At 38.3% G+C, this 22,838-nt stretch overlaps 1 protein-coding gene across 1 annotated transcript in view; it reads left to right on the top strand.

The window, feature by feature from the left end:
* Positions 1 to 22,838, top strand: part of spata17 (spermatogenesis associated 17) — a 31,547-nt gene that overhangs the window by 2,309 nt on the left and 6,400 nt on the right. Inside the window, exons 4-9 of the mRNA XM_060879481.1 lie at positions 2,437 to 2,487; positions 4,511 to 4,614; positions 11,066 to 11,189; positions 13,031 to 13,207; positions 14,405 to 14,553; positions 17,842 to 17,977. Of these exons, the coding sequence (XP_060735464.1) occupies positions 2,437 to 2,487; positions 4,511 to 4,614; positions 11,066 to 11,189; positions 13,031 to 13,207; positions 14,405 to 14,553; positions 17,842 to 17,977 (741 nt within the window). The remainder of the gene's footprint in view (positions 1 to 2,436; positions 2,488 to 4,510; positions 4,615 to 11,065; positions 11,190 to 13,030; positions 13,208 to 14,404; positions 14,554 to 17,841; positions 17,978 to 22,838) is intronic.

Below are 22,838 nucleotides of genomic sequence, written 5' to 3'. Positions count from 1 at the left end.
TGTATTGATTAGCTATGAAATGCCTTATCTAAAAGAGGCTGCTGATGTAGTGCACTTATTCCTCTTGACAGTCATTACATAGGTATTGTTTTATGCAAGCTCTTTAACAGTGAACTTCAGAATTTATCGCCCCTCTTCAGGAAACCTGGAAAAACATTACCAAGCTCAAATATTCAAATATCGCTTTCAAACTATTGGACAATGTGTTTTTAATTTTTACAGATGTCTGGTAAAATCCGACTGCCTAAGACATACATTAAATAAATGTAAAACACATAGTCACCCATTAAAATGTATTGCTCTCCATAACCATAAAATAAATGGCTCTTCAGGAATAATTGTTGCCTTTAGCCAGATATAAGGCTTTAGGCTTTTTTTTGCCCATTTATCACCAGTCATCACAGAAAGAGCAATCAACACAAAACGGACAGATGGTCTTGAACTTGTATGGGTCAAAAAAAAAGCAAAGGATTCAAAGTTAAGCACAGTCAGATGATTAAAAAAAAATTAATGACGGAAACTTTTGTAAATCTGTTTCATAATAATAATACACTATATGACCAAATGCTTGTGTACACCTAACCATCACATCCATATGTGCTTTTTAAACATCCTGTTCCAAATGTAGTCCCTCTCTGCTGTTATAATAACCTCCATTCTTCTGGAAAGTCTTTCCACTAGATGTTGGATGTTGACTGTTCGGATTTCCTCCACTCCGTCCTACAAACAATATCTTCATATAGCTTGCTTTGTGCACAGGAGCATTGGCATGCTGGAGCAGGTTTAGGCCTTTTATTTCCAATAATGGGAAATTGTAATATTTCAGCAAACAAAGACATTTTATACAAGCTTGTGGCAACAGTGTGGGGCAGAGTCATATGTGTGTGATGTTCAGATGACCGCAACCATTTGGCCATGTTGTGTACTGTATATCATGAGACCAATTAGAGATTGTATACAATTTAAAACCCCTAAAGCCATTGTAAAATGGCTTGGTCATAGGTTCAGTGTATCAATTATAATCAGCAACAGCAGTTGATGTATTTAATTAAATGTGATGGTCACTCCAAAACTCAATATAAAACCTTTGCTATGATCTGTTGAGGAAGTCCAGAAGTAATATTATTAACACAGAAAAAACTTAGCCTTAGCATGTAGCTACCTACTATCATGTGTGTTGATAATGTATCATATCGCGGTAAAGTAAAAGTGTATTAAACATTAGTATACTTAAGGTATATTATCAAATACGCTAACATTTGCCCCCAGCCCCTGACACAAGCGGTTCTTAGGTCTAGACCAACAATGTTTTGGTGCTACTTAAGAACCACTTTTCCTGGTTCAGAGCCGGTGCTTTGGCTGTCGAAAAAGAAAGAACTGGTTCTAAATTAGGCTCTGGCTCCGAACCAGCACTCAAACTGCCTCGGTGGAAAAGGGGCATAGTGATCTTGAAATGTCCAGCTTGGAGGTACTCACCTGCCAGTTTTCACCGGACAGCCAGCTCTCCTCATTATACAACAGCTTCCAATCACTGAGGGTGAAGGCTAACATGTTCTTCCTCCAAGACACATGAAGCCAACCAACAGCGTAGTTTTTTTAAACTGTTGCTCATGCTGCGTAAGATGCTTAGAGAAATCTGCCCTCTTTCACATACATGAGCTCATAGACAGTCTGGATTGGACAGTATAGAGAGAAGGGCTAGGTTTGCTCGCTTGGTTCCTGGAAATGGGTAGCTGTTGCATTGCTGGGATTCTAACTTAGATTAAAAGTTGTTAGAAAGAACACATTTTTATTGTGCTACTTAGCTTCAACTTAGATTACTATGACTCTGATTATCACATTCTGTGTGTTATTTGTTGCTCAATATCATTCCGGGTGCCAATGATTCTGAAGATATTTTGATTGCTTGATATTTTATTTTATTAAAACGCAACTCCGGTAAATTACATTAAAAGTGGCATTAAACATTTTAAAGCTTGCATAAGCTGAGTGAGATGTCTAATGGGGCGGTAGTAAATTCACTATACGTTTGCTATAAGTTATTCCTAAATAGTGTTCACACTTAATAAATCATATCCTTACCTCTAGTAAATATTCTCTGCTATGGTTATTCAGTTAATTCCCCACAGGGCGTCATTGATTATCAGACTCAGCATAGAGTGTTTTGCCATACATCTCCATTAGGTTCCAGTCTGACTAGCATAGATTTTCCCTAGCCATAACTATATTATGTATTAAGAGCAACGGTGTCCCTTCCATATGAGGTCTGACTTCCTTTTACATCCCATCTCTCTCTCTCACAGCTAGGGCTTTGTTGCTTAATGCATATTACATATTTCATATAAAGCGGATTCCTTTCGCATATGTTTGGAACAAGTCAGAAAGCAAGAAGGTTCAGTGTGTGTGATGTAACTCCATCTCCCTCTCTCCTCACAGATAGCATACTTTCGCATGAAGATGAATTTCTACAATAAGATGGCTGTCAAGGTAATACTTCTATGTCTTCTTGTCTCAAGTTTATAATACGCTGAAATCTACTAACAGATCGTCTTGCCATCTGATAAGCAGAAGTCAGGGTACAACCGATAGGCATGTGATGAAGACCTCGTTATATTATATACTAATATATAAGTGTCTGAAGTAAAAACACTGCATGTAAAATGTAAATTTGGACCCTACACTTATTTATCTCAATAGAATTTATGATTTAATTTATGATTTATTATAGTTAAAGTAAGTTTTTATCATTTATCTTTTTTTTAGCAAGTGCTTGTTCAGCAGGTTAAACTTCTTATAACTCAAACAAATTTAGGTTTTAATGTGGTTTTCACACCAATGACATTCACCCATATTCTTCTGTACAGTCATTACAAAGTCTAAACAGACTAAAGTCTTTTTTCACTTATTTTCGACCTTTTCCAGTTACGCATTCCAAACCATATAAAGTAGCGGCTTTTTATTTGACTGATGAATTGACACTTTTATAGGGGTATCAATATGCAGTGAAATCGTAGCTTTACAATCCCATGCAGCATTTTCTTTTCCTCCCTGAAGTAAAATTTTACAACACTTGCAAAACTTCCCAGTTTATTTTATTGAGGAACGGCAGGTTCCCACTACAGAAAAATATTACTGTGATGTTTGGAGAACACTGGAAATCAGGAACAAGTGAAGATTTATATATCCATTTCCATGTAGAACATAGGCCCTAAGCCTGTGCTCTCTGTCCGTTCTTTTTACATGAGTATAATTGGAGCGATGGAGCTCGACCTTTTCCCAGAGGCCCCAGTGCGCAAGGCCGAAGGTCCTGTCACCGCTTAGATGCAAACAGAAGCCGCTCAACAAGGCAGATGTGTTTTATAGTTCTTGTAAAAGAAGAGACTGTTATGTCTAGGAAGGAAAGGAACGTAAAAAAATATTACGGGAGAAACAAGGGGCCGGTGTGAAAATGACACTCAGCTGCTAATGTTACAGTCCACAAAAACACGTTAGTCTGTTAGAATAGAATAGAATGTATTTGTCACATATATACATTACAGCACAGTGAAATTCTTTCTTCACATATCCCAACTGAGGAGGTTATGGTCAGATCACAGGGTCAGCCATGATACAGCACCCCTTGAGCAGGGGGCATAAGGGCCTTGCTCAAGGGCCAAACAGTGGCAGTGCTGCGGCTTGAACCCAGGGCCTCCGTTCACCAACACGGTGCCTTAACCGCTTGAGCCACCACTGCCTGTAGTCAATTAATTAATAAACTAATCCCATAAAAATCCAAACCTATAGTATTTATGATTATCTGTCTTTTGCTTGTTGATGTGAATTGGTTATTGACTTTTAATTTTTAGACACAGTTTTATCAATTACTGTTTAAGCTGTGCACTTTTTCCCATCTAGTTTTCCTCACTCACCCACATTCTTTCCCAAAAACCCAAAGTGTTAAGTTTGTTAATAGAAACCAGTGTTTACAAGGATGCACACATTTGTATTAGATCTAATTGAGCAGTACGCATCATCGATTTTACTCGTCTAAAAGGTCAGCGAGAACTTGGATTTGCAGCACGCAATTACTTTATTTCGAATTATCTATTGACTGCTGATCAATGCCAATTTTCATTTTGTTTTGTTTTTGCCTTATTATTTTTCTGCTGCTGTTGTTTTAATCTCCTAATTATCCTGAAGGACATGTGTCCACTCCGGTACAGGACTCCAGCACGAGAGTTCGAGTAATGCCGTCCTACACACTTAGCTGTGTAACTGTGTGTAACGGCCATGTCTAAACCTTCTTCATTTATGCCATTTCTTTCAGTGGTTAAGTCAATAACCTTATTTCTATTAATGAGCACATTTATCTAGCTGTGTAGGCGACCATACAGACAGAGCTACTTTAGAGTTAATTAAGCTCTGGAGTTAATTAAACTCTAGCGTTGTGCACGTAATGAGGAAAAAAAAAAGAAGAAGCTAATGACAAACAATAATTCTGACAATTCTAAATGAAATATATTCTTGACAGATACAACAGACATGGAGAGGCTACTACATAAGGAAGTATGTTCACAATTACTATGCGCGGAAGAGGTATTTGGAAGACTTGGCAAAGAAGAACGAACAAGTCAGGTGGGAGAAAACACTCAATCATTTTATTTACTGAAACTAAATATTTGTATTATTTTATTGAATTATTATTATTGTTATTATTATTATTATTATTATTGTTGTTATTATTATTAATTATTATGCAGTTTTTAGATTATCTTGCACTACACAGAAATATATACAGGCAGAGAGAGAGAAATAAATGTATGATCTAAGATGTTTACACGGTTCCCAACTATTGTGTATTTGTAAGAAGTAGATTTAAATCTGATTTTCTATCAAAAGAAATGACTTTCCTAAACTGTAAAATGTGCAGATTAAGTAACATGCCAGGCATTATTTGCCTGTGGGTTACTCAGAAGTAAAGGATACAGTTAAAATACTAAAATAAATTAGCCCTAGTGTCTGCGTTAATAAACTATGCATGCTTTGGGGCTGAAAATGATACCATCTTTTAGTTTTGATAAAAACTTGGAGTCACATGTTAATGTGGCCAATATATTTTGTGGGGAAAATATCTTAAGGGTTTTGCTAAAATTAAATGTGAATTTGTTAAGTGCTCCTTGGATCAGTAACTCCAACTCCCACCATCGACACCTCCAGCCACCAGAGACTCAACTCACTTAAGTGATGCTGCTTGCTTTTAATGGGGTTTCTCACCTATGAGTCACTTTCTCTAATGTGTATAAAACACTGAGGATTCAATTTCTGTTTTTTTTTTTTTTTTAATGGCCTTTTACAGTATCCCTTTGTGTTTGATGAAAGGTTTGTAACATATGGGCCGACGTATTGACATTCATAAGATATTAAATAATTGTCTAGAATTAGAAAACTGCATACATGGTAATAAGCTTATTATTATTATTTTTAACTAACTGCAATATAAAGTATGCACCAAAACAAGGTGCCTCGTCAGATCAGACTTGTTTCTCCAGCACGTCCCATAGATTCTTGATCAGTCTGAGTGAGATCTGGGGAATCTGGAGGCCAATTCAACACCTCTAAACTCTGTCATATTGCTTAAAACATTACTGAAACATGATCTGACGCACACTCACCTGGCTGTCCAGAAGATCAAACAGAAGACACGATTCTTCAGACCAGCTTACCTTCTTCCATTGCTCCATGGTCCAGTGCTTTTGGTGGTGGACAGGGTTCAACATGGACATTCCAAGGGCCTGATATTTTTCACACAGCGAGCTTCACAACTGTGTGCTTTTCTGTAAGCGCCAGCTTAATCTTTTCAGAAGGTTGTGCAACAGTATGCATTGCACTCTTTAGTCTGTCACTGGTCCATGGGTTGCCCTTCCTTGGAGCAATTTTGGAAGCTTATGATGAACACCACAAAAGATCTGCTGTTTTGGAGATGAGTCATGTAGCCATCACAATTTGGCTCTTGCAAGATTTGCTCAGATTCTTACACTTGCTCATTTTTTCCAGATTTCCAAAACATCAGTGTATGAAAAGCATCATTTTTTTTCCCTCTTGGTTAAGTTCATTGTTTATGTCTTGCACTACTCAATCTATAATATGTGTCAATATATTTCTGTAACTACTCACTCACTAATCGATCTCACTGACTTTGTGAAAACGTTCCACTTTGGGCTTGGAATCACACGATGATTGATACGTCACCCTTTAAAGGTCTCTGTAACAGGACTTTAATTCATGTAGCTCTAGCAACCAAATAAATTATTCAGAATTTTACTAATGGTTCCCATTGAACACAAGGCAATTGGATCAAGCTGCTAGTGACCCCCCCCCCTTCTCTCTCACAAGCACATGTGCTGCCAACAATGAAAGATTTCAACCAACAACAACAGGGAAAAACTAAAAAAGAATCATCCTTGCCTATTCATTAGCTGAGATTTGATGACATGAGAAACTATGCTCCAGTGTCCATCTCCATCCCGCCGTCCCCTCCTGCATATCTTAATGAAGTCAAGGCCCAAGTTCACTGCAGTAATTCCACAGCAAGAGTTTGTGCAATATAACACTTCATCATTTGTCAAGAAGACACTTAAGGTTCTGCTGCTTAATAAGGGCTTCCTCTGGGCTTGAGTAATTAGAAGTGAGCGGCTTGCATATTTACTAAATGCGGAGTGTCATTGCCACCGCGGCCTGTTTCCCGCATGAATTATTTCTCTATCTGTAATAAACAGCTGGGTAATTATTACAGCCATAATCAGATAAATGTCTCTCTACAATGTTGTAGTAAGGCAAGTCTTTAACTCTTCAGCAGTGTCCGGGGGGGGGCAGTGGGGTGGGGATAATTGATGGACTGCTACCGGAAAGGCTACTTTTGTGACTCTTGTATTCCTTTCAAGGGCATGTGAAAAACTGGCTTTCTTTTAATGTATTGCAAGCATTTGGAGAGTGTTTAAGGCACGTACCTTATCACAGTAACAAAGAAATAATTTATGGCTACGGAATGCGAAAACATTGAAATACGGCTTAATTTATGGAACAGTCAGACATTTTATATTGAAAGATTATATTTAGTATATATTTATATTTTTATATATATTTTTAGGTTGTACTAAAATAATACAGAAATGGCAGGCTATACTTAAATATTAAAAGCTTCTGAGAGCTACAATGGGTATAAAAAAATCTACAAAACCTTGTTAAAAGTATTGTTGTAAAAAAAAGATAAATCATGGCAGAATCTTTTTCTATCAATCAAAATTTCATTGGAAAAAAATTAAGTGAAAAACAATTTATCAGACAGATTTTCTGATTAAAGAAAAGTAAAATAAATTAAATTAAGTAAAATACAAAACAGGGGGGCACGGTGGCTTAGTGGTTAGCACTTTCGCCTCACACCTCCAGGGTCGGGGTTCGATTCCTGCCTCCGCCTTGTATGTGTGGAGTTTGCATGTTCTCCCCGTGCCTCGGGGGTTTCCTCCGGGTACTCCGGTTTCCTCCCCCGGTCCAAAGACATGCATGGTAGGTTGATTGGCATCTCTGGAAAATTGTCTGTAGTGTGTGATTGCGTGAGTGAATGACAGTGTGTGTGTGTGTGTTTGTGTGCCCTGTGATGGGTTGGCACTCCGTCCAGGGTGTATCCTGCCTTGATGCCCGATGATGCCTGAGATAGGCACAGGCTCCCCGTGACCCGAGATATTTCGGATAAGCGGTAGAATATGAATGAATGAATGAAAATACAAAACAAAAAATAATAGTTCCTATTTGGAGATTTGGCTGTGTTCAGAATTAAACAAATACATTCAATCTCATGTGCAAGTTATTATCTTACATCTGACATCAATTAGATGATTCAGACTTTTCCCCAAATAAAGATTTCTGTTTCTTCAGAATCAGAATCAGAATCAGCTTTATTGCCAGGCATGTTTTCACATGCGAGGAATTTGTTTTAGTGACAGAAGCTCCACAGTGTAACAGAATGGCATATACAGTATAGACGAAATTGTATGTACACATTTACAGGTGTGAAATGTGCAGTTGAAATATACATATACAATATAGGCAATTTGTATGTACAAATTTGCAAGTGTGAGAAATGTGCAATTGAAGTATATAATACAATTTGTATGTACATATGTGCAATTGTGAAATGTGCAATTGAAGTAAACAGTAAACAGTATAGACAATATGTATGTATGTATGTATGTACAGGTGTGCAAGTATGAAATGTGCAAATTGAGGTATACATAGTACAAATGTGCAAGTGTGAAATGTGCAATTAGGTGTGTGTTCCATGGTGTTAATTGTTCATCAGATGGATTGCTTGAGGAAGAAACTGTTCCTATGTCTGGTCGTTCTTCTTGGTTTCCTCCACAAAAAGCTTACAGTGTATGCATAGTATTGATCAAAAGAATTACAGTAGCTTTTATTGTCATTTCAACCATATATAGATGACGTGGTACATAGTGAAATGAGACAACGTTTCTTCAGGACCGTAGTGCTACATAGAACAAAGACAAAGCTAAGGACTTTAGTAAGTCAGTCCTAGCCACATAAAGTGCATCTGTGCAACCGGAATGAACACTTAATATAATATCCGCAGTTATATGAATTCATTATATTGTAATGAATTGTGCAAAACAGCAATTGACTGAAATGTGCAAGACAACATGTGCAAAGAGCAAAAACAGTGTGCAACACATACATGTAAACAGTTTGATATGGGTGATGCTGTGAACATGGATGTATTGGAAGTGTGTGTATTTGGTGCAGATCAGTGTCGTCCATACTGTTGTCCATACTGTGTGTGTGTGTGTGTGTGTGTGTGTGTGTGTATTGTGCTCGGTTCAGTTTAGTTATTGAGTAGTCTGATGGCTTGTGGAAAGAAACTGTTACCAAACCATGTGGCAAAACTTGTTCTAGTCTGATGAGTCCAATTCCAAAAAGTAGGATATGTTTGTGCACCAAAAAGTACATCACCAAAACAACAACATAGCAGCAGGGTGTTGTTATTGTCATGCTTTACATCTGCTCTTCTTCAGCCAGAATTGGGGCTTTTATTGAGGCAGCAGGAATCACGAATAGCTACAAAAACAGTAGATTTTAGTGCAAAACTTTACATTACATTTATGGCATTTGGCACCCTTATCCAAAGCGACGTACAAAAGTGCTTTGAAGTCTATCAATGAATACATTAACACTGGTTCACTAAGTTTACAGACTTTGGGACTATAGACACAGTGGGGCGGTATGTGAGAACTTGAAACAAGTCGTGCAGTTGCATTTTGGATCATTTGCAGAGGATGAATTGCGTTCATAGGCTGACCTGTCAGTACTGAGTTGCAGTAGACCAGTCTGGAAATGACTGAAGAGACTGAATAAGTACCTGAGCAGCCTGTGTGGATAAAAATGGCTGATGTTGTAGAGAAGAATCCGACATGAGCGTGTCACATTAGCAGCATGCAATGAAAGAACAGTTGAGTGTCCATGGTTACCCCAAGGTTGCAAGCCGAGAGATCAGATCGTTGTGTAGGGATATTGCAAGATCCTGACCTGGGGATGAATCTCCTGGGATGAGCAGCAGTATAAGGTCCACGTTAATTTGTCTCCTAGTACGTTAAAGATGAACACATACAAATCAATAAGGAAATGGCTTAACTAAAGAATGTAGAATGTTTTTGCAAGAAAGAATGGGAAAATCTTGCCAAGTCAGAATGTGCCATGCTTATAGAGTCTGTACCCAAAAAGACTGAATGGGCAACAAAATTGAAACAAAAGTTGTTCAACAAAGTATAAGTTTAGGGTGTGCATACTTATGAAACTCAGTTATGTACGGGTATATTTTTCTTTTTTTTTCATAAAAGGTCTTCTGATTGTTTTTTACTTTATATCTATATTTTGGAATTTGACATTGACAAACATTTTTTGCTGGATTTATCTTTTTTTCTACATCACAGATACCTTTTTTTTTTTTTTTTTATCACAGATACCTCTATACTTTCTTTTTTTTTCTTCTTCTTCTTCTTTTTTTTTTAATATCCATTGAATGTGCAAAAATGAACCCAAATCTTTCAAATTGCTTGTTGAAACACTTTAAGAATAAGCAGACCTCCTGCAAAAATGTTTTCGGATTTAGAAGCATGTACGTGTGTTGTGGTTTAAGGACGCACAAAGGTCATCTGTGTGAGCCACTCCCGTGTCTCCCCACTGGTCCATCAGCACTAATGAGCTTTATGTGTTTCCCCATCGCCTTCCTCAGACACAGATTGAGATCCCCTCTACGGTTACAAATCTGTTTGGCTTTTGTCCACTACAGTGCAATTAATAATAAGTGTGAGATATAGGTCAGCAAGGTCGCACAGACAGACTATAGTACACAGACCAAAAAAAAAAAAAAAACTGGATTGATACATTACCTATTATTGTGCTTCCTAAATCCAATATATTATGTACTTTACAGAATATCGTTTATAAGGAAGCTGGAGCTAGGCAGAATAATGCAAATGGGATCAAGCCAACTGTTAGATTTCACTCCTCATTAATACACAAGTCCATTTTGTACAGACGAAGATGTCTCTGTTCTACATATTTCATTTTGTAATTTAATCTTCCGCACGGAGAGAAGGGGAGTTCTGCAAAAGCGGTGATTTTTAAGTGTCAGTACACTCAGTTCTCTCATGATATGTAATAGAGAATGATAATTGAAAAGCGAGAGCTTAGGCACGATGACGCCGCACGACTACGCGCGTGCGCTTGCGTGTGTATATTAGAACAGAAAGTTGTTATCCCTTACTGTATATTGTACTGTACGTGTTCTATTCTGCTACACTGCCAACCAGCTGTGTGTAGAAATATACACAAATACAGACTATGTTTTTGTTTGTTTTTTTATGTTAAATAATTCTATGTAAAAAGTATGATGAGTGATATAAAAAGTAGATGAGTAAATCATTTGTGAAGAAATGTTAGTTTTTTTTTTTTTGTTTTTTTTTTTAATTGTTCCTTAAATTGTTTTATTTTCCTTTAATAAATTTCCGTTTTAAAGAAGGGAACTAGAGGAATTGGCAGAGCAGCAGAAAAGAGAACGAGAGCGCATTGCTTTGGAGAAAGAGGAGCAGGAGAAATATATGCAAGCCCAGCGTCTTCACTTCCTCCTCAGCACCAAACAGGTCAGAACCAAGTTCAAGTTTTGCTTTGTTATCAATCTTCCACATGTATAGTACATACAGAGAATTGAAATTGCGTTACTCTCAGTCCCAAGGTGCACACACACACACACACACACACAAACAATTTTTTTTTATTGTTTTTTAATTCTTAATTTTCACTTTTCGTATTTCCCATTTTAGGTTGTGTGACAGCTTTTTATCTGCTTTTCAATGACACAGTGTGAATAGGAGCATGACTTTTTTAAGAGCACATACTGTACACTGCAGATGAAAACATTAGTTATGAAAGATAACTGGCAACATTTAGTGCATGTTTTTTAAACAGGTCAGTTGATTCGGTGTCCAGCAGTGATGTTAATACCGTCTCATGGCCTTTAACTCATGGCTTTTAACTCATTTTTGTCTGTGGCATCTGTGGGGTTACATCTACTGTCATGGCCATTAGAGCAAGAAGACGTCATTGGCAACATTCTGCAGTCGGTGTGCAGAAATTAAGTAATAAAACGTAAAGGTAAATGGAGAACAGATGTTCGGAAACAGCATGATACAGGATTTAAAGGGGGAAAGATGGGCAGTCGTCGAGTGGGCACTCCAAGAACAGCCCTCAACACAGATTAGCTACGGTGTTTGGACAGATACTGCTTTAAACCAGCCCCTGTTTCTAGAAATCTAAATCCCTGTACCTTAATCAAGCTCTTCTTACTGCAGATTGTCAGCGTACCCCATTAGCCACATCAGCTCCATCATCAGGTCTGTAACGGAATTGGGTACGGTGGTAGATTACCAGGAACAGGGTGTTGAAAACATTTTACTTACACCCATCTCACATGCACATTATTCATCCTGGCACATAAAAAGCTATTGGAAAGGCCATGAACCTCGAGCTTAACCTCACTATAAAGCAAGAATGGCATCACTATCTTTAGGAGAAGCGCTCTCTTCCTTTCGCTTCCTCTCGCCTGCACTTTCTCTTAGTCACTCGCACGCTGCGTGTGTGTGCTAGGCAACTTCTGTTCCCACAGTCTGACCTTGTCTGGAGGAAATGAATGGGTCTCCGACGGTTCATCGTTAACCAGAGAAAATTCTGCCGGACAAAAGTGGCTTGTGCTGACATAGATGTAGTTGCTCAGTATGAGGGTCAACATCATTGCTCTTTTTTCCTAGAAGACTGTGGCAAGTTGGGAGTTTACAGTGTACCTACGGTCCCCAAAAGACCTGCAGTAGCATCCGAAAAAAAAGAGAAAAAGAAATGCCACAAAAGTGGTTTATTAGCAGTTCTGTTAGTACGTATTGTAGCGCAGTTAATACATTATACGCACAATGCGTGAAGGATACCCAGGATAACTAGACATTCCAGCCAGCTCACCTACAGCAAGGTTGAAACTTCCTGGAGGAAGCTAATGTTCATGCTAGCTGGAGGACTTGACAGGTGCTGAAGTGATAGATATACGTCTACTCACGGGAGGTGACAAGTATAATTGTTTTGCCGAGGTTGAGTGATTAAAAGCAGGTTCATTGTCAGTAAGAACGTGTGCATTTTTTGAGCAGGTTTTGCATGGATGCCTTCAATAAAAGGAGGTGATCAGATTGCAAAATTATTAGAGTGAGAAAACACACACACACACACACAATGGAGCCTTTTCAAGGCCACTGGAATAGTTTGAATATGTCAGTACTTTGTTGGTGACGTATATTTTTTTAAGTGTGTGTGTGTGTGTGTGTGTGTGTGTGTGTGTGTGTGTGTGTGTGTGTGTGTGTGCGTGTGTGTGCGTGTGTGTGCGTGTGTGTGCGTGTGTGTGCGTGTGTGTGCGTGTGTGTGCGTGTGTGTGTGTGATCTACAGCGCCCAGGTGTGTTCAACTCACCGTTCCGCCCAGAGCCTGATGAGATGGAGCTGAGGTTAAGGGCATTAAAACCTTTGCGGACAAGATCTGCTCCCAAAGAAACAGCAACCAACCAGCAGCCATCTGGCTTCTTGTCTAGCGTAAAGAGACTACCACCAATACATAAGACACCACAGGTAGAGTCACCTCATGTCTTAACATGTCTCTAGTATGCTTCCTTTCATACCCTAATGCTGGCTTGTCCTAAGTCTAAAACCTTGTCCAGACATTAATAAATCCTATTGAGCGTAAACACATTTTAGAACATTTGACGACGCATATTTGCATCTGTGTTATTTACAACACACGTCTTTTACAGTGACCGATTCTCATTACTGGGTTCTAGTAATGTTAAACATGAGAGAGCAGAAATAAGACATGAGTCATTTCTTTTTATTAGAGGTCAAGTTAATCGGTGTGGGCTGTAGATTCATCAGCACATACTAGTAAATTACAGACAGACAGCTTGACAAAGATAAAAGATGTATTATTTATTAATATTATACCCCATACAAAAATAAATAAATAAAAACACCTCTTTCTTACTCATTGTAACTCTTCTCCGGCATGATAAGCATCAGGGAGTGATGGATTGATTATGTGTGCCATTTGGGGAAGCCGGGGGATTGGTCAGTGCCGGATGCTGATCTGGTCTCGATAGCATCAAGGGCATTTGTGCCTGCATGAATTAGCAACCACAATGTCTGAAGGTCACATTAAGAAACAAAGAGCAACAAAAAAAACACAAGTGCATTTGAGCAGAGCAAAACGATGCTGTGAGCGTAACACATTGTCATTTCATTTGTGTCTCTGGACAGAGTCTATATGCTGTACCATATTAATGCCGTACTAATAAAAATAATTCCACTAAAAAAATTCCACTGTTTTTATGAAACATTTATTGTAACACCTTTTTTTAATTAACAAACCAACTAGGCCAAAAATTAGAGAATAGAGTATGTCTCGAGTTTTAGTTTAGTGAGTATTTAAACTTTTTAATAATTTTTCTAAAATTCCTTTTAAATAGACATCTTGTATGTGTTTAATAGTTGTATGTGTCCATTTAATACACTTTTTAAATTGTAGCTGAGGTTGTAGCAGATACCTCGATATAACACCAACCCTGCTGTGTGAGGTACCATACGGTGAAATATTTAGATTTTTTTAAACCCCTAATCCCATTCATGCTCATCATGCCTTCAGCATCGCTACAACAAGCTTTAATGCCACAACAGTAGAGGAACCCGGGGGCCAGTTGGCTGAAAGAGGGAATCATCAATAACAAGTAGGGTGAGCAATAAAACATTTACGTTATCCCTCCCCATTCATGTCAGGGGCCTTTCAGGCCAGCTGCAGAGGTTCAACGGCAGCGCCAGCGGCCCCTGGAGCCGAGTCTGCGCGTGGCCACATCCATCACGGACCTGGAGGAGGCCAGAGAGGAGCTGCGGCAGCGGGAATGGAGGTCTCGCCTCATCGACCAGCCGTGAGTCCCACACACACGTATGCAACACAAGAGCATTTAGACCAAAACTGTTTTAAGTGTAAAATCAAAGCTATACATATAAATCAAGATTTGACCAAGCAAGTAATGTAGTCATGGCCAAACACAGAATAAATGTGTTTTAAGATTCAGCGAATTCAGTGACCACACTTCAGTGTTGAGGGTTCAGTGTATCTTTATGCTCGAATAACATATATCATACTGACAGCAGGCAACATGTCACACTGCATTTGATATTCAGATGTCATAAATTAGGATACTTAAATGCCAGCTGGTGGCTTTCCAGTAGCTCAAAAGTTGTTGCGCTTTATTTAAAAGAACACCCAACTCTGGCTTAAAGGGCAATAGAGCTTCTAGCTTTATCCTTCCAAACTTCCCGAACAGATGGTAAAAACTCAGAAGGGGCCACTTTTAAACAAGTTAGCGAGAAAATAACTGCACTCTTGAATAAAACACTGCTATTTCAGCTATTAATGTCCCTCCACACGTATTCCATGCTCGCTGAAACATTATTAGAACGCCTCTCAAGAATATAATGATTACACCGGATTATCATAATAACATTTTAAAACAATATTCCTTTAACAGTTTGGTTTGAAATCCCTGCCATTTATTTAAATTACAAGCTTAGTGTGCAGTGTTTATTAATCAGGATGACTCCAACATTCAACAGGAAATTAGCTAACCCTATTAACACAGACCACTGCAGCCAGGCTGTTATATGAGAAGTAGTTACTGTGCACATGTGGCAGCTCTGGGGCATGCCGAAGTGCAATTAGACCGTGTTTTTTGCTCTTGTGTCCAGCTCATCCTGTTCTCAGTAATTCCCACTGAAAAAGTTTCTTCTAAAACATCATCTTAATTTAAATTTAAAGACCTCTACTAAGTTAACCATTCAGTCTATACTGGGGAGTGTTGTGACAAATTCAAGCAGCTTCAATATGGACTGGACAATAAAGCTGGCTGAAAGTGCGACTTTAATTATTTTGGCTGTTTTAATTTGCATGGAGCCTTGCAGCCTTTTGGGTTGGTTATTCATATGGAACATGCATTAATTGTTATTGCTCCACCGTGCTGTCGAATTCTCGATTCTGATTGGTCAGAAGGTGTTGATGAATATTCTGAGAGAGCAGCTCTGACAGTAGGGCTGGCTGCAATTCAGATCACAGGCTTATGTTAATCTGCTCATTCTAATATGTCTAATTCACACTGGATGATCCACATAATCAAAGACTAATAATAAACAGATGCTAATGTGTAACAAAATAATAAAATGGCACATAGATAGATAGATAGATAGATAGATAGATAGATAGATAGATACATAGATACATAGATACATAGATACATAGATACATACTGTAGATAGATAGATTTATTTTGTGGAAGAAGTCTCAAGTCTCAGCATTTGAATGTTTAGCATTACCTTAAAATTTAAAAGGCTGGTGAGGTTCCAGCACTTCATACCGTATGCTATAACGCAAGTGATAAAAGAAAGGAACTTGTTTTTCAGGCATTCCACAACATTTACCTACCAACATTTTAATTAAATTTCTACGCCATGTACAAACAGGATTATGATTATCATGAACACAGAGCTTTAATCTTGCCATATAAAAAGTGGGAGAGAAAACTCTCTCTCTCTCTCTCTCTCTCTCTCTCTCTCTCTCTCTCTCTCTCTCTCTCTCTCTCTCTCTCTCTCTCTCTCCCTCTCACACACACACAGTCTCTCTATCACTAACTTTTCCCCCTTTTTTCCTCTCTGTTTGGTGGCTGCCTAGTGTGTTGTCACTGCACACTGCCAAGAGATCCCCTGTGAGGAAGCCAAACTCCTCTTAATGGCTTTGAATGAATAAAAACTAGCCTATTAAAATGCAATTCAGAGGCAATGAAAGCAGTAAGTGAAACAGCCGGCTAGCAGCAGAAGCATTGTGTATTCGAGGACATTGGGGCCACATTAATTTTTACTCTGCGCTGTCTGTCCCATGTGCACATTAGCATGAGTTGCACTGTAATCTGTCTTGCAGGAGCGGCTGGTGTCTCTAGTGGGGAAGGATGTACGTATGAGGCCATTATTTAAAGTGCTGTGTTTGATGCAAACTTTTTTACTACCCTATCAAAATTTTTATCCGCTGTTTTTTTGCTCCTTTATTAGGCTATTAGGCCATAATTATTTATTAGAGTATTATACATAGGTTCTCTCCTTGAGGTGTATATGGAGAATAAATTACAAAATCACGCTGATTCTTTTTTTTTATTATTATTTGACATTTTCTTCCGTTGTCAGATGTAACAGTACTTTACTTTTTGTTTCCCTCCACCGAACATGTCGTACCCTAGCCCACCCCCATGCATGATTACCCACAGGAGAAGAGGCAATTATAAAATATCCATATGCCAGGAATGATTTATAGACAGTTTACCTTTTACAAAGTGCTTTGATAAGAGCCATGTTCTTTCTTCCTGTTCACTGACAGTTCCCTCTTCGTACATGGCTTCTGTATGATCCTGTATAGTTTATTTTTTATTTTTTAATTTTTTTATTGCATTCCAAAATGACAATTTAACACCTGTGGTTGTTGTCAGATCATCATTAAAATCTTATGAACATGACAAGGGTGGGGGAATTAAAAGGGGCCTTTTAGTGCAGAGAAAGCTCACAGGAAGTGCCAGAATTGTTGGTTGTTTGTTTGTTTTGTGATGAGCCAAGCCAATGCCCAGAGGACGTTTAGCCGTGCTCATGCAGACACCTCTTGTACTGCGCCGGATAAATCTTCCTCCAGGCAACGTGTCTTGGGTGCAATTTACAAAATCAACCTCGCTGTAATTAACATCTGGCATTTTTCCTAAGTAACAGCCATTTGCATTGAACAAGTGCCCAACAAACACACAGGCGACTCTAACAACCCACAAGAAATCAAGCGATTAAGAAGCCATTCCGATTTGGACTGGAATCCATTGCGGTTCCAAGGGAGGAATGAGCCGACACGGTGATGTATAAGGGTTGAAACATTAGCTGCGAGTGGATGTATTAGATAGAACTAGAGGCTATTGCTTCAATTTAGGACTCAAATTAAATCTCTACTGCAGATTGTGGCAACTGTAGCAATGTGGATGTTTCGTCGTTTAATGCCATTTACAACATTTCACAACATCAGAACACTAAGTTCCTTATATTCCTTACATTACGAGCTTATTTGTAGGAAAAGCTACTCCATCTATTACATGTATATTAACTTCAGGTTGTTTTTTTTTCTCCCACCTGAATAGGTTTATGCCTTTCTCAAAGGCCCACCAGAACAAAGAATATGAGGCTCTTCTCCAAACACGTTCTCCATATAAGAGGAAAGAGTACGGAACCAAGCACTTCCGAGAGGAGAACCAAGTCCAACTACAAGGGAAAAAGGTAGACTTATAGCACAGACAATCTAGATACACACACACATACACACACATATATATATATGATTGAACAGGGAAAAGGGAAAGACATAAAGACACATCTTCAAGACATGTCACAAATTTGTCAAATCCGACAGCAATTTTACAAATACCCAAAAGTAAATGAGAGGGAAAAAAAGCTCTTTGGTCTCACAACCCCGAAGTCCTTACATTAGGTAATTGAGTGTGTCTTTGCTGAAGGCAGTTCATGGATGAAAGTTCTTTATTGGCTTTTACCAGCAGCCACTGCCCTCTGCATCCAGTGCAATTGCCTGGAAATACATCCTCCTAGAACCAAATAAATATGAGTGCCTACTACTGACACCACTCAGACATGTGCAGCCAGTGTTTCAGACAGCGTCTCATGTTCGAACACGTCATACCCGAACTGTCTGCTGATCCCGGGAACACGAGACACTGATGCCTACATGCTATCCTTTCTATTAATCCATGTTTAAAGAGGAATGAATCGTTCTAGGTTCATCGTGGTGTAACGCTAAAAAGTGCAGCCAATCATGACACAACGTAGTAACTCTCTTCATTCTTTTTTTAAACCAGCTTCATATTCCAGGGCTGTAAAGCCTGTCCTGCTGGCGTTTGACAGTAATGAAGGCTCAGCGTAACAAGCATGTGTGAGATTAGCATAATTGATGCAGCTGAGGATGTCACATTGAGGATTAGCACTGATCCATAGGTAGAAACCAGGTTCCTCCCACCATCAGGGGTTAGGCCCCACTGAGAGAGGTCTCTCAACTTAATGTCAAAGCACACACACACACACACATGCCCGTGCACACACACATACATTATGAAGTGCTTCGTCTGTGTTTTCAAGTAGTTTTTTAGTTTTAGTTTTTTTTGTGTGTTTTACATTAAATCTCCTTCTTTTATCTGCACAGCAGGAAGTCAGATAATTCTAGTACAGTATAAATGTTTACACAGTTCTAAAAAAAATAAAGCTTAGGCATTTACTAACTCCTTAGTAAATAATCAGAATCAGAATCCGGTTTATTGACCAAGTGTGTTGACACACAAGAAATTTGGTTCCAGCTGTTGGTGACTCAGACGTAAAGTACAGACTAAATAACACTATATATTTAGCTTGGACTATACAAGACAGAATAGACAAGACAAAACAGACTATACGAGACAATACAATGTGAGACAATATAGACAGTACGAGTATTAAATAGGAATACAGAGTATATGACAGATCAGTAATGTACATAAAGTGCGAGAGTGCATGTAGTGCAAATAACAGTATCAGGTACGATAAAGAGTTTACTTTAGAACTTTTGTACAATATACAGCAGCAATAGTGTGTGTAACATATACGGATGATGTGATGACTGACGGTTCTGATAATTCGGTCTTAGCATAATATATATTCAATGTCATTCCAAGAAAATACTGTTGACGAAAATGTAATGATTTAGTGACTTCTACTAAATAATTATGCCAACAAAACCTCAGTCATCCACAGTCTGAGTCGTACACATTTATTTACTGATACATTAAATAACTTTGATGATGTATTGATTCATGGCTCCTTAATTAATGATTGATGAAGTACATATTGTAGTACTAGTATTTCCATATCAGTTCTCTGTTCATGTACAGTATGTAATTAACAGCAATGCTGATGAATTTATAATATTTTAGTAACTGATCTTAAACACTTACCTTAACACTTACCTGTGTGTGTGTGTGTGTGTGTGTGTGTGTGTGCGTGTGTGTGTGTGTGTGCGCGTGTGTGTGTGCGTAAAGTTTGAATGTTCTTCCCATGCATTAGGGGTTTCTATTGGGTACTATGGATTTCTTCCCGGTTTGTCTGAATTATTTGTGTGTGTGTGTGTGTGTGTGTGTGTGTGTGTGTGTGTGTGTGTGTGTGTGTGTGTGTGTGTGTGTGTGTGTGTGTGTGTGTGTGTGTGTTTGTGTGCAACCTTCAGTGGGTTGGTCCACGGTGTTTCCATTGTTCGGCTGAGAGTTTACTGGGATAGACTCCAGGCTGCAGCTGTATGGAGAAAAATTGCTACAGTAAATGGATGGTTAAAGACACTTATTGGAAAATATCATCAGTAATAACTTCTGTAATGAGGAAGCTTACAACACTAATATGTGTAGATCAAAATTCTTTTTTTTAATTAGTTACTAAATCGACAGTCAGAAGTTTATTACAGTGATTAGTAATTATTGAAAAACTACTACGCTCACACTTGTTCACTTCCTGCTTGCTGAGGTTTTTATTAGTCATTATAATATCATTTTATTTTATTTTATTTTATTTTTTTTTCCCCACCATGTCCATGTTAATGTAGGACAAAAAGAAAACGCTCCAACATGTAAGTTCCTACGTCAAGTTGCACTCTTGTCTTTATCAGATCTCACTGAGCTGTTTGATATGCAAAAGTATTTCCACCTCTTTAACTCTCGCAGGAAAAGTTTTGTCCCTTGATAGCAATCCTAAACGTAAATTGATTCTAAAGAGGAAATTAAATGGCACTTATTACACTGTCTAACTAGTAACCCGGTGTCATTTGTCTGTGGCGTGATAAATGTGCCATATTTGCCTGCGGTTGCCGCTTAGCGGTGAGATATGCACCGCACACAAACCTGTCTTAATAATGAATTTCCACATCGTCTCATTCCTTTCTGCCTCACATTGACTCACAAGAAGATAATGATGGATATGGTTATTTTCAGGTGCATTTGTGATTAAATTATACCCATAATCTTTTTTTTTTTTTCTTTCTCTACATTTCTTCTTTCCTCTTCTACTTCTCCTTAATATGGCACCCTGCGATGTGCTGAGATTAACACTCCTTTACCCATAATGCAGTGCGCTGTGATTTATCTCAATTGCGAAGTTAAAAAGGAAGATGGCAGAGGCCTCAGGCATGCTCACATACATAGCTAATGAACATCTGATACGTCTGTCTGCTTTTTTAAACATTTAAAATCTTAGTGTTCGTGTGAACAGCTATCTTTGCTGGTTGACGTATCAATTGCTGTAAGTGTTCATCATGTATAGATCCTGAACAAAGAGAGTATGTGTGTATGTGCATACAAGCTTCTCACGATGATGCCGGTTGTTGTTGATGCATTGTGAAAGTCCAGGTGGTGAGGATGACGGGTGATGCGTACCGCTTAATTAGCACATTAGTTAACACCCCCTTGATGAGGACGGCCCTTCATCAGGCTGCCCTCTGCATGGTAAGAGCGTGTGTTTTTCGAGCTTTGCATCAGCACTGCTAGCACTAGCTAATTACAGAGCCTAATGAAGTTCAGACAGCGGCCGTGCCTAGCCGCAAAAGCCTCACTATCACCTTTTATTAGACTTTCATCAATCACGCTTTTAAACCGATATACCTTGCTAGTGAAAGCACCTCTACACTATACCTACATTTTACCTTGCTCGCTTTTTGAATGTTGCTTCAGTAATTGCTTTTTGCGTCGCGTGTCTCAGCCAACACACCACATTGTAGTAGATACAAGCAGGAAAATGTTTACCAGTGACGTGACTGGTGTATGAGGCGTGTTTTATGGGTTTGATACTCATTATGACAAACAAAGAGTAAAATAAAAAGTCAAACTTTTTTTTTTTCTTAAGTGTTCCTATAACCAATCTCACACACTCACACACACACTAGTCTCAGCTACATTAGAGACCAAAGAGGCTCTGGGTGATTCACTATAACTGTTTTATAGGGTGATAAAAAAATTCCCAGCCCCTTCATTTGCCACGTAATAAACAAATCTCCAGACGTCTCACTCTCCATTTTTTTTTTTATCTTAGGTATGTATCAGTTAACACTGCACCTTCTTCCATCATGCCATCCTTTTTTTAATCGCTGCATACAAATAATGTCAATGAAAAAGAACTTGACACATTTAAATGGGCTTCTTGCCTTTTTATATTTAGCACAGAACATGTTTGACTCAGATCAGTTGTACTATAATTAAATAATTGAAAATATTATTTCACTTCTCAGGGAACCCGATGCCGTAATGAAATCCAGTGCACTTTTATCTCTGAACGAATCAGCCTGTGTTATGTATGTATTTAGTCTTGGACCAGCTCACTATATTTCCTGCTTAAGATCTCTCTTATTCTAATGCTTGCTGTGTCCAGAAATTCTAACAAACAAGAAAAAAATAATAACACAACACGTGACCAGTATCTTTCCAGTGCAAATAGGAATCAAAGCTGGAAAACTTTCAAAAGTGTCTTTGCATTAAGCGAGTGCCAGAGACTCACCCTTGCATCCGGCACGCTCTTTAATAATTATGCTCCACTGAACCCATATACTCCTGTGTTCTTTCAGGACTGTACGCTTTCCACACCAGCACCAGATCTCAAGCCTTCAAACAGCCAGACATGACAGCTTCCTTCCTTTTGATTCGTGAGGAATGTAAGAAAGAATAGCGTAGAACGTAAACAAAGAAGAAAATGAAATTACCGTTTGATTATTTTGTTTAGCAAAAAATAATAATAATAAAAGGAAAAAAAAGATGCAGGTGTAATCCGAATGGTGTATGAGACTGGTAACACACACACACACACACACACACACACGTATACATATATATATATATATATATATATATATATATATATATATATATATATATATACACATGACAAAAACAGGATAAAAAATTTAGCATTAATACAGGCTTGCCTGAGTTTATCAAAACATTCATTGTGCTACTGTGAATTTTTTTTACAGGGTTTTGTTTATATTACAAGGATTTTTATGTAAAGAAATTAATAATGCACAACATTCATATTAACCAAAAATGTGATTATTTTTCAGGTCTCATTA

This window comes from Tachysurus vachellii, chromosome 10, assembly GCF_030014155.1.
Source record: "Tachysurus vachellii isolate PV-2020 chromosome 10, HZAU_Pvac_v1, whole genome shotgun sequence".
NCBI classification, from domain to species: Eukaryota; Metazoa; Chordata; class Actinopteri; order Siluriformes; family Bagridae; genus Tachysurus; species Tachysurus vachellii.
This window is presented reverse-complemented; position numbering and strand designations above follow the sequence as displayed.